Source organism: Acomys minous, assembly GCF_964271855.1.
Source record: "Acomys minous genome assembly, chromosome: 1".
Classification (NCBI taxonomy): Eukaryota; Metazoa; Chordata; class Mammalia; order Rodentia; family Muridae; genus Acomys; species Acomys minous.
In genome coordinates, this window is record NC_140483.1 from 39,485,712 (window position 1) to 39,498,322 (window position 12,611).

Genomic DNA, 12,611 nt, shown 5'->3' on the forward strand with positions numbered 1-12,611 from the left:
TTCACTAATTTATTTATTCACTGCAGCGCTGGGGCTGAATGCAGGTCCTTACGGATGTCAGGCAAGTGAGTGGGCCACCACTGACTTGCAAATTTTACTTAATCAGTCAGTGAATGAAATGAAAGGTTTTTAAAAAATATTTTATTAATTTATTCATATTACATCTAAATTGTTAGCCCATCCCTTGTATCCTCCCATTCCTCCCTCCCTCCTGCTTCCTCCCTACTCCCCTCCCCTATGCCTGTGACTAAGGGGGACCTCCTCCACCTGTATATGCTCATAGGGTATCAAGTCTCTTCTTGGTAGCCTGCTATCCTTCCTCTGAGTGCCACCAGGTCTCCCCATCCAGGGGACGTGAAGGACAATATAGGCAGTAAACTTCGAACCCCTACCCAGATCTAGCCAATGGACAGGACAGTCTCCACCATTGAGTGGAGAGTGGGGTCTGACTTTCATGAAAGGTTTTTCTTACAGTCAATATTCTAGGAAAAAGAACCCCGAAGGTTAGCACAGAGGGTACTGGGAAAGGCTCCTAGGCATTCCGATGGCCGGCCGACACAGCTCAGGGAGAGGGCGCCTGTGTCAGAGTTCTGGGTTTGGTCCCCGGCACTTGCAGGAGGACTCGGGGAGGGAGCACATCTGGACAGATGGGAAGAACTAGTGGGATGTGCTCAGGGGATATGTGAATTGTTTAAGAACAAACCTAAGTGCAGCCTTTTGTCTTTTTCCTCACTACCGTGTGGGTTCTCCCAACTCTCTCCTAACAATATCTTCTTTGCCTCAGTTGCCTTTTCTTCTTACTCTACTCAGTCTCCTTTATTCCTGCTGCGACTCTCTGCAGCAAGATGTCAGGCATCTTGACATTACTCCAACCCTGCTCTATCTCTCTCAGCCTCTGCTGGCTTTGTGTGTGTGTGTGTGTGTGTGTGTGTGTGTGTGTGTGTGTGTGTGTGTATGTGAGTGTGTGTGAATGTGTGTGAGTGTGTGTGTATGTGAGTGTGTGTGTGTGTGTGAGTGTGTGTGTATGTGAGTGTGTGTGTGTGTGTGAGAGTGTGTGTGTGTGAGTGTGTGTGTGTGAGTGTGTGTGAGTGTGTGTGTGTGTGTGTGTGTGTGTGTGTGTGTGTGTGTGTGTGTTCCCTCTACTGTTCCCAGAAGTCCAAGAGGCAACTGGGGAATCTTTTAAAGGACCAGGCACACAAAACAAATCATATTACAACTAAGAATGAGTGGTAACCCTCGAGGTTGGGGAAGCCAAGTGTATCTAGTGTTGGGTTGTGCGATGGCTAAAAATACAGCATGTCCGAGGGCTTGGGACCAGCTTTTGCTATGCCCCACCCCCGGAAATATATATACACTGGCACACCTTCCACTGCTTCCTGTGGAGGAAGAAAACTCCAAGTCTCTGTCTCCTAGGAAGTCTCCCTCCAAGCAGGGCTGCTGACGCTGAAGTGTTCTCACCTTCTCGGGCATAATTTCTGTCAGGTAGCAATGTGGCATGACTTGGATTTATAAGCATTGAAATTTTTTCAATTACACAGATTAAATGAACACCCCAGCAGTCGCTGGAGCCCCCAGCTGAGTTATTTTGAGTATCGACGGTTACTGCGGAACCTCACAGCCGTGCTGATCCGAGCTACGTACGGCGAGTACAGTAAGTAGCTGAGACAGAGCCAGGAGCTCATTACTAGTGCTGGTGTTAGCTTCACGGGCTCCGGGGTCCTAGGGGTGGCCGCAGGCTCCAGTCAGGGAGATAAGCTACTTGATGGTTTTTCACTCAGAAATCCTGAGTCTGTGTTTTATTTTTATTTTTATTTTTTTATTTTCCTAAAAGGAATGCTTCTCTAGTGCAAAGTCAGCTCTTATAAAAGTGAATGTTACTTCTTTGTTGATAATTTCTTTGTTCAATTTGCTTATGTGGAAGGGACATAAGCTGTGTTTCCTTGGATCAGAAAAAGGCATCACCACAGCTCTATTTATTCCTTGAGTTGTTGGGATCAGCGCTACCGTGTTTGGACATGTCTTCCGTTAATTCCCTTTTGTGAACTTCCTGTGTTGGGCTTTTTTTGTTTGTTTTTGTTTTTGTTTTTGAGACTAGTCCTGGCTGTCCAGAACGTACTTCATAGACCAGGCTGGCGTTGAACTCACAGAGATCCACCTGGCTATGCTGGGCCTTATAATCCCACCTGCAGTTATTTAAAGGGAGCTCTTTACACTTCTAAAGACTGTGTCCAAGGAAGTGTGGCTGGCCTGTCATGTCCATGTCCCCAGTGCCATAGATACACTGGGGAGTAGGAAGGGTAGCAACCAGCAGTCTGTTGAATCGCTACTAATTTCCAGGTACATTATTCCAGGGAGTCCCACTTAATTCTCACAACAAACCAGGGGGCCAGACAATACCACACTGTTCTTCTAAACTGAGGACATGAAGTCTGGAGCGGTCAAAGGATTTGCCAATTTCACACAGCTAATGTGGGTTTGGCTACAATTTAGACCCTAATTTTCCTGTCTCCCGAGTATGGACGCTGACTGCTATAGCTGTCCATGTACCATGGTGTGTGAACATGCACTGGGTAAAGAAAATAAAACCCCGGCTGTCCCTGAACTCACAATGGTAGACCAGGGCTGGCCTTGAGTTTGTAAAGAATCCCCTGCCTCTGCTGCTCAGCATGCTGGGAATACAGGCTTGGGCCAGCCATCACTTCCCAGCTGTGGTTTTAGGCCTTGCTACTTCTGATGTCTGCTTTCTATTGCAGGTACGGGGTACATTGACAACGTGACCCTGATTTCAGCCCGGCCTGTCTCTGGAGCCCCAGCACCCTGGGTTGAACGTTGTGTATGTCCTGTTGGATACAAGGGACAGTTCTGCCAGGACTGTGCCTCTGGCTACAAGAGAGATTCTGCAAGGCTGGGGCCTTTTGGCACCTGTATTCCCTGTAACTGCCAAGGGGGAGGGGCCTGTGATCCAGACACAGGTGAGTGAACCGACACCCCGGCCAGGTGTCTGGGGGTAGAGCCAGAGGAGCTGAGGAAGAAAATTCCAGACCTGAGTTCACTTAGGAGATGAGGGGAAAGAATGGGGCAGCGTGGGACTGAGGTTAAGGGGGATGGATTATGGTGACAGTACACTTGACCCCTTCCATTATGGAAATGCCACAGGTTTGTGAGAAAAAAGGTGCCAGGTTACAGGAAATGACTGTCACCTTCTGTCCAGGGTGGGGGAACTGGTGTCGAGTTCCATGAATTATGTGGGGAGATCAAAGGCAAGTCAGGGTCTAAAGGAGGGTGTCAGTATGGAGACCCGAGACCTGTGCTCATGCCATGGAGAGTGAGGACGTGTGTGTCACACTGAATGGAAGGGTGAGAGCCATCCGAGGTGGTGGCCATGTCTGAGGCGCTGGGGGAAGCTTTGGGCAGGCTTGGGCCTCTATAGTCCCACCCGCACATTTCATCCACACTGAAGGAAGTATGTTGCCTGACTCTGCCACACGTGTCTCTCTTCTGCCGTCCAGGAGATTGCTACTCAGGGGACGAGAACCCTGACATTGAGTGTGCCGACTGCCCCATCGGTTTCTACAATGACCCACACGACCCCCGCAGCTGCAAGCCGTGCCCCTGTCACAACGGGTTCAGCTGTTCAGTGATGCCCGAGACAGAGGAGGTGGTGTGCAACAACTGCCCCCCTGGGGTCACAGGTAAGGCTTTCTTCCTGCTTTGATCCCCTGGACCTGTGTACATGGCTTCCATTCTGGGCTATAGTTACAGTGACTTCAGGTTCATCTAAATGTGCAATCCCCAGCTGTGATGGGGATTGATCAGGGGCTGGTGCAGGGGGAACGTTGGGTTTTTTGTTTGTTTGTTTTCTTTTTCTTTTTCTTTTTCTTTTTCTTTTCTTTTTTTTTTTGGAGACAGGGTTTTTCTGTGTAGCCTTGGCTGTCCTGGACTCACTTTGTAGACCAGGCTGGCCTTGAACTCCCAGTGATCTGCCTGCCTCTGTCTCCTGAGTGCTGGGATTAAAGGTGTGTGCCACCACCGCCACCACCGCTACCACCACCACCTGGCTAGGAAATACACTCTTGTATATTTATTTAGGGAACTAAAGTTTCAGAGCAAGCACATGGTTAAGTCCCCCTGACCCTCTAGGGTCTTCTGTAGCCTAAGCTGGCATTGAGTTTAGTATTTGAGGATGACTTTGAACTCCTTTTGGGGAAAAAAACCACATTTTTTAAAAATTATATGTATGTGGGGAGGGGTGTGTGCATTGATTGCAAGTACCGACGGCAGTCAGCAGAGGTCGCTAGATCCCCTGAAGCTAATCAAAGGTCGTTGTGAACCATCTCATGTGGGATCTGGGAACTGAACTTGGGTCCTCTAGAGGAGCTGCAGGTGATGTTAACTACTGGGCCATCTCTCCAACTCTGACCTTGAACTCTTGGTCTCTTGCCTCCACCTCCCAAAGGCTGGGAGTGCAGATGTATGCCACCATAGCTGGTTTTACGCAATCCTGGGGGGAATCAAACCCAGGGTTTAGTGTATGCTAGTCCAGTAACCTGCCCTCTAAGCTACATCCCAGACTTAGTTTATGTTATTTTCTAATGAACTAGGTAAGTAGGAAAATGCAGTGACCTCTGAGTGTCATACTTCTCTTCAAGCTGAAGAACCAAGTGTTTGGTAGCAGCCTTGATACCATTGACATTTCATGGCCTCTGCATCCCTGATGGCTTTTACCTAGTTAGCTGATTAAGCCTCTTAGTGGTACTGCAGTGTTCTGATCTGTGGTCACTATGACCATGAGTGGCAGTCTCAACCCCTGCCACATGCACCTGTTCCTGAGGGTGCTGTCCTGGGGGCCTGGGATTAATGCATATCTTAGGGTTTGCTTTTGCTGGAAGAGACACCGTGACCAAGGCAACTCTTATCAAGAAAAGCATTTAACTGGAGGTTGCTTACAACTCAGGAGTTCGGTCCATTATCATCATGGTGGGAAACATGGCAGCGGGCAGGCAGATGTGGTGCTGGAGAGGTGGCTGCATCCACAGACAGCAGGAGGAGACAGTGATGCAGTGGGCTTGGCTTGAGCATCTGAAACCTCAAAGCCCACCCCAGTGACACATTTGCTCCAACAGAGCCACACCTACACCAACAAGAACATGCCTCCTAATAGTGCCAGTCCCTACGAGCTTATGAGGCCATTTTCATTCAAACCACCACAGTACGTCTGCCTGGTTCTTCTACCTGGTGCCTCTCTCTTTGGTCCTGCTGCCAATGGGTAACAACCTGAGTTGACCACTTGTTTCTTTATTCCTTCCCAGGTGCCCGCTGTGAGCTCTGTGCTGATGGCTACTTTGGGGATCCCTTTGGGGAACGTGGCCCAGTGAGGCCATGTCAGCGCTGCCAGTGCAACAACAATGTGGACCCCAGTGCCTCTGGGAACTGTGACCAGTTGACAGGCAGGTGTTTGAAGTGCACGTACAACACAGCTGGTTTCCACTGTGACCAGTGCAAAGCAGGTTACTTCGGAGACCCATTGGCTCCCAACCCAGCAGACAAGTGTCGAGGTAGGACTATACCCCTAGACAAATTATGCACCTTTATCTCTTTGTGTGTGTGTGTGTGTGTGTGTGTGTGTGTGTGTGCGCGCGCGCGCGCGCGCACGAGAGAGAGAAAGAGAGAGAGAGAGAGAGAGAGAAAGAGGAAGAGAGAGAGAGCAGATATACATGGGAGCAAAAACAAGGACAGCTAATATCATGAGGCAGCTGGTTCCACGAGCAGACTGACTGCTGAACGATTCACCTGCTCGAAAGCCTGAGGACCGGTCTCTGCTGCTGCACCAGATTCTGGAGGCAGCATGGAGAGCTCTCAAATGGTTAAACCTGGGTGGGAGAAGTTTAAAAAAACAAAAAAAAAAGGGTCAGGTTTACATTCCTGAGTGAAAGAGCAGATAAAGTGGGGGCCACATCCTATGCCCAACCCCAAGGCAGGGAGGCAGAAAAGAAGCTGCCAGGCCTGTCACTGGAGAGCAATAAAAGACTCATGACCGAGCCTGAACAAACCGAAGCGGGGAGGGCGCGGCTTGTAGGGCAGTGTGAGGGACCCCTCTCAGGAAGTCATTGTGCTTATGTACAGAAGATAACCACTGAACATTCTCCTGAGGAGACTCGGCTTCAAAGCAGCTGCGACAGGGTGCAGGGCGGGGAGGGAGGGGGGTGGCGGCTGCTAAGGGCTGCTAAGAGCAAAGCATGAGTGTGCAGGTGCGTCCCTCGGCTCACGTCCCTCGGCTCAGGGCACCTCTCAAACCTTCTCTCACGTTAGCAGCCACATTCAGCCCCTAAACACAGACACACAGAGGCTCAGGTGACTGGTGCCTAAGCTGGTTATCCAGTCCTGACACCAGAGAATCTACCTGGAGATGCCTGGGGGCTCCTGTGGCCAGATGGGGTGCCTCATCCTTATAATCCCAGCACACATGAGGGTAAGGTGCGATAATACCAAGTGAGAGCCTAGCCTAAGCTACTGAGCAAGATTTTGTTTTGTTTGTTTGTTTGTAAGTAAGTAAACACATGGTGAATAAATTAAGATTCATTGTTTTAGACTTTGTTAAAATTGGACCAATATCCTTCTTCACATCAAGCACCTGCCATTTGCCTGCAGTTTGCACCTCGGTACTAGAGCAGCAATGGTGAATAAATCCTAGGTCGTGGGGAGTTCATATGCCAAAAAGGGAAGCCGCACAGACAATACATGCAAGTACTGGCAGAACACTTAGCTCCCACAGCAGTCTGTGGTCTTTCAAGTAGCATCTCAGCCGTTGGTACGTCCTTGCCTCCTAAACAGAACCTGGCACACAGTAGTGCTACTGCCTCCTCTCGCCTTCCCTGCAGTGGGAAGAGAGGACCACTGGCTCTCCTGAGCTCTCGTGGCAGCTTCCCTTTATTTGTTCTAGGACCTGAGCAAATCATCCAAGCCCTCAGAGAGCTTACATTCCTCATCTGTAAAACAGAGGGTGGTGTTTACATCTGGCTCAAAATAGGCCCTAAAAAAATGCACTCTATAAGCAAAACCAGGATACCAGCAGAGTACCTAGTAGGCTTTTTGGTTAAATGAGAGGAAGAAACGCCTCTTCATCCCCCACCCTCACTCCCCCCCCCCCCCCATCGTTTGTGATTCCTCAGGCTTGCTTGTATAGGAATGTGCTTGAGGGCACAGCCCCGGGATGAATCTGACACAATATGAATGACAGGGCAGGACACTGCCATACCTCCCATTCTGGGACAAGCTGGGTGGGAATGGACCATTTACGCCCCCCCCCCCTCCGCCTTCCCACATCTTATCTCCAGCTTGCAACTGCAACCCCTTGGGCTCGGAGCCTGGAGAGTGTCGAAGTGATGGCAGCTGCGTTTGCAAGCCAGGTTTTGGAGGCCTTAACTGTGAGCCAGCGGCCCTCACCAGTTGTCCTGCTTGCTACAATGAAGTAAAGATTCAGGTATGGCAGTTTCTCCTTCCCAGCCCCCAGCCCTGGGCAGTCAGACTCTGAATGGCTCTGTGCCCTGGTTCTTCACAGGACTGGAAGCCCCCCCAGATTTCCTGGGGATGGGTATTGATGTCACTATCTTAAAAAAATATATATTATGAGTGGTGAGCTAGGTCAATGGGTAGAGGCAACCCTGGCAGCCCTGAGTTAAATCCCCAGGTGGAAAGAGTGAACCAGCTCCTAATGTTGTCCTCTGACTTCCACAAGTATACCCTGGCATGCGTTATCATGCACACACATGTGCACACAAACACACACACACACATGTATGCAAGGCATGAGCACACAATAAATACAATAAAAGATTTTTTTAAAATATTGTGTATAATAATTTTTGGTATGTTTACATTCTCATCTACACCATTTTTAATATCTTCTGGCAGGCTCATTCTCCTGTGATACTCGTGACAGCTTAGTGACTCTGGGGAAAAAGTATTATTCTGAATTCAGTTTTTAAGGGTTAATGTCTGGTATGGCCTCGTGGAACTGTGGGAGTGTTGTTCGTGTCCCCCAGAAGTTCAGTGCGCTTTTCATTTGTCCTGGTTAGGCTTGTTTTGTTTTTTGGTTTTGTTTGGTTGTTCATTCGTTTGTTTTTGTCGACTTGACACAAACTAGAGTCATCTGAAGGAGGATCTTTAGCTGAGAAAATGGCTCCACAGACTGACCTGTAGGCAAATCTGTGGGACGTTTCTTTTCTTTCTTTCTTTCTTTTCTCTTTTTTCTTTTTTGTTTTGTTTTGTTGGTGGTGGTTTTTTGTTTGTTTGTTTGTTTGTTTGTTTTTTGAGACAGGGTTTCTCTTACAGTCCTGGCTGTCCTGGGCTAGCTTGGTAGATCAGGCTGGCCTTGAACTCACAGAGATCTGCCTATCTCTGCCTCCCAAGTGTTGGAATTTTCGTAATTAATGACTAACGTGGGCAGGTCAAGCCCACTGTGGGTGGTGCCACTCCTTAGCAGGCGGTCCCTGCCTGTCTGAGGAAGCCGACTGAGAGACGCACGGAAAGCAAGCCAGCATGTTTTTCCTGCTTCAGTTCCTGCCTGGAATTCCTTCACTGACTCCCCTTTATTTTGGCCTGTAAGCAGCAAGAGAAATAAACCCTTTTCTCTCCAATTTGCTTTTGGTCGAGAGAAAGCCTACGGAGCCACCACTGCAATGAGCTGATTTCCAGCTGGGCCCCCGCCCACTCCAGGACGTGTCCTTATCAAACAGGCTCCACAGCAGACCATGATGGCTCATGTTTGTAGTCCCAGCATGCAGGAGGGGCAATCCTGGGTTAACTATTATGTTCCAGACCAGCCTGGGAAATTTAAATTTAAATTTCAGAGATGAATGTACTAGATATTGTTAATTACTAATAATTCCTTTCTAGAAGGGACGATAAGGGAGGGCACACTAAACTTCATATATAGAACACACTGAATCTGGTTTTTAAAAATATTTTTAAACATGTGTGAGTCTTTTGCCAGCATCTATGTCTGTGACCCTATGTGTTCCTGATGCCCACAGAGATCCGAAGAAGGGCCTGATTCCTTTAGAACAGGAGTTAGAGGCAGACAGTGTTGGCACAGGCCTTTAGCTCCAGCACTTGGAAGGCAGAGGCAGGCGATCTCTGTGTGAGTTTGAGGCCAGCCTGGTCTACAAAGAGAGGACAGCCAGGACTACACAGGAAAGTCCTTGTCTTGAAAAACAAAAAACCAAACCAAACCAAAGCCAAACCAGCCAACCAACCAACCAAATAAACAAAAGAGTTATAGATGTGGTTGTGAGCCACCATATGGGATTGGAAACTGAACCTGGGTCCTCTTCAAGAGCAACATGGTCTAACCACTGAAAAATCTCACCAGTCCCTCAGTCTGTTTGTTTTGTTTTGTTTTGTCTTGTTTTTTCTAATTTACCTATTTAATAGCTTATGGAAGGCTAGTTTGAGACAGGGTCTTATGTAGCCCAGCTTGGCCTTAGACTCTTGTCATCTGAGGATGACTTTGAATTCTAAGGGCTGAGATTACAGGTGTGTTCCGCTACGTTTTGCTAAAAATTATATATATTTTTTCATTTTGTGTAGTAGTAAGAACTGAACCTCGTGTCTGCTGGGCAAGTACTCTAACACTAAGACGAAGCTCTGGCCCTCAGTAGCCTTTTCTAGCAATTTTTTGGTGCAAGGCTCTGTTCCTAGCCCTCTCAAATATTAACTCATCCAGCACAAGAAATAAAACTGTGAGCAGGATTGTTTTTTTTATCACCCCTGTTCTATAGATTAGAAAATGACTTGCCATGCTCGTTGACTAGAGGATCGACACTCAGCAGGCCTCGCTCAAGAGTCTAAATTTCATCCACCACAACGAACCCAGCACGTCTGGCTGCTGTCCCCTGATCCCGGCTGTAGCTCTGGGGATGAACTGATCTCCACCCTCTCCTCTGACTCCTTTCCTGTGTGCTTGCAGATGGACCAGTTTGCCCAGCAGCTCCAGAGCCTAGAGGCCCTGGTTTCAAAGGCTCAGGGTGGTGGTGGCACAGTCACCAATGCAGAGCTGGAAGGCAGGATGCAGCAGGTGGAACAGGCACTTCGGGATATTCTTAGAGAAGCCCAGATTTCAGAAGGTGAGGAAGACCAACGCCCCTATCAGCCAGGAGACTTGTGCCCTAGAAAGAATTGTGATACTGGGCCCTAGGCTGTGGTATCTGCTGCCAGCCTCTGCCTGGGTACTGGCTATGACATCCTCCTGGCCCCTGAGTGAAAGGAACTGTCACAAATATTTGTCCCTGGTGGTTTTCTCATTTACCTGTAAGTCCACCAGCCTCATGGGTTAACTCAGTGGAGCTGCATCAGCCCTGCTCTCCTCTTTGTGCACAGGTGCTAAGCGAGCCCTCAGCCTCCAGCTGGCCAAGGCTAGGAGCCAAGAAAACAGCTACCGGAACCGCCTAGATGACCTCAAGATGGCTGTGGAAAGGGTTCGGGCCCTCGGCAGTCAGTATCAGAACCGAGTGCAGGATACCAGCAGACTCGTCTCTCAGATGCGCCTGAGCCTGGCAGAAAGCGAAGCTTCCCTGAAAAACACTGTATGTTTGCCCGGTTAGCGTGTCTGTCCATTGCTGCCATGTTGGGGGTTGTCCCACGGGTCTCCCTGGCCCACTCGCTGTCCCTGGATTTCTTGGTCTACCTGGCAGGTGGCTAGCTGGGCTTTTCTTCTTTGTAACAGTTGCTATCTATTATTTGTGCCCTCGACCGCCTGCAGTTTCCTATGGAACCGCACTATACACCCCTCCCTAGTTGATTTCTTTCCAGCCACATTTTCACAATAGACAGAAGCCTGCCTTTCCTCTTTTCTTCTCTGTAGAACTTTATTTTAGTTTATATTTGTATTCTCATCCCCTAGTGCAGTATATAGTTGCTATATTCCTCTGCTGCTATAGGTGAGGAAAAAAAATAAATGAGTTAATGAGTAAGTAAAAATGGAAGGGAGAAGACAGATGGAAAGAGAGGGTCTGATGACGACATGGGGCGTGAACTGGTGTCTGTATAATCAGCACAGTCGCCTCATGTAGTTCGAGGCGCAGTAGGAGCGGGAGAGATGATTGAGGCCCTTATATGAGTGAGTTTGGAGGCTGTGGGATAACTGGGTCTAGTGGCAATGCCTATGATTAGCGCCCAGGAGGCCCAGGCAGGAGAATTGCGAAGTCAGTCTCCTCTATACATATAGTGAGCTTCTGGCTCAAAAGCATCCCAAAGAAAAAAACAAGAGGACTGAAGGGAATCGAGCTGGGTTTGCTGGAGGCAGGAGGACAGGAGATCAAGGCCAGCCTCCGCTCAGAGTTTGAGGCCAGCCTGGGAAGTATGAAACCCTGACTCAAAAACTACAGCAACAAATTAAATTAAAAAGGAAACGGAAGGATAATCAGATAGTATAGTGAAGAAATCACATTAAAATGGCTTTGATTCCCATTTGAAAAGTGTTTATTGTAGAAAAATCAATAAGAAACCTCCTATGGTCCAATCACTATTACATAACTATTGTCAAAACTTATCGCACCGGTCTGGGAAGATGGTTTAGTTTGTAAATTGCTTGCAGTGGCATCATGGGGGACCTGGTTCAGATCTCTATAACCCAGTAAAAGCCATGATGGTGGTACAGGCCTGTAATCCCAGTGCTGGGAACAAGGGCAGGGACAGGAGCATCCCGGGGAACCACTGACCAGTCTCAAAAAATAAGGTAGAAAGTAAAAAGAAAGACATTTAAGATCAACCTCTGGCATTCATGCATGTATATACAGGCAACTATGCCTGTGTGTACGTGTGACACACACACACACACACACACACACACACACACACACACACTACTTGATATTGTCTATGTCTGGTTTTTTGAGGCAGGGTCTTACTATGTAGCCCAGGCTAGCCTCAGTATCATGATCTTCCTGCTTCTGCCTCAAAAGTATTACAAGTATGCACCACCAAGTGAGAGAAACATAGTTTTAGAGTCATCTATATTTTACATAGACTTCTTTTTTTTTTTTAATGTGCATTGGTGTTGTGCCTGCATGTATGTCTATGTGAGGTTGTTGGATTCCCTGGAACTGGAGTTAGAGACAGTTGTGAGCTGCCATGTGGGTTCTGGAAATTGACCCCGGCTCCTCTGGAAGAACAGCCAATGTTCTTAAACCTCTGAGCCATCTCTCCAGCTCTTCATGGTCTTCTTTTGAAATTGAATATCTGCTTTATTCTTGCCAATGCACACTTTCTTATGGGTGAGCATGGTGACTAGGGACCTTTGGCATGTCAGGGTAGGGACTCTTACGTGGCTAGTGAGAAGCCCTTGTGATACTTCTGTTTAGGCTCTAGAGTCAAGTGTGAAACTTTAACTGATTTCCCTTTTCCCCCATAGAACATCCATTCCTCAGAGCACTATGTGGGGCCAAATGGCTTTAAAAGCCTGGCTCAGGAGGCCGCGAGATTGGCAGACAGGTAAGCAGCAATACCTGGCACCCCTGCTCCAGGTAAGACTGGTACACTGAGGACTCAGGCACTGGGTTTGCCGCCCTCCAGGCTCCTCTGCAGCCCTTCCCTGCCTCGAAGCCAGTTTTGAA

General features: G+C 48.4%; 1 protein-coding gene across 1 annotated transcript in view; it reads left to right on the top strand.

Moving 5' to 3' along the window:
- LAMC2 (laminin subunit gamma 2) overlaps nucleotides 1-12,611 on the top strand; it is a 65,766-nt gene that overhangs the window by 39,893 nt on the left and 13,262 nt on the right. The window contains exons 8-15 of the mRNA XM_084792168.1: nucleotides 1,539-1,651; nucleotides 2,754-2,972; nucleotides 3,510-3,692; nucleotides 5,310-5,555; nucleotides 7,335-7,480; nucleotides 9,968-10,124; nucleotides 10,378-10,583; nucleotides 12,410-12,489. Of these exons, the coding sequence (XP_084648294.1) occupies nucleotides 1,539-1,651; nucleotides 2,754-2,972; nucleotides 3,510-3,692; nucleotides 5,310-5,555; nucleotides 7,335-7,480; nucleotides 9,968-10,124; nucleotides 10,378-10,583; nucleotides 12,410-12,489 (1,350 nt within the window). The remainder of the gene's footprint in view (nucleotides 1-1,538; nucleotides 1,652-2,753; nucleotides 2,973-3,509; nucleotides 3,693-5,309; nucleotides 5,556-7,334; nucleotides 7,481-9,967; nucleotides 10,125-10,377; nucleotides 10,584-12,409; nucleotides 12,490-12,611) is intronic.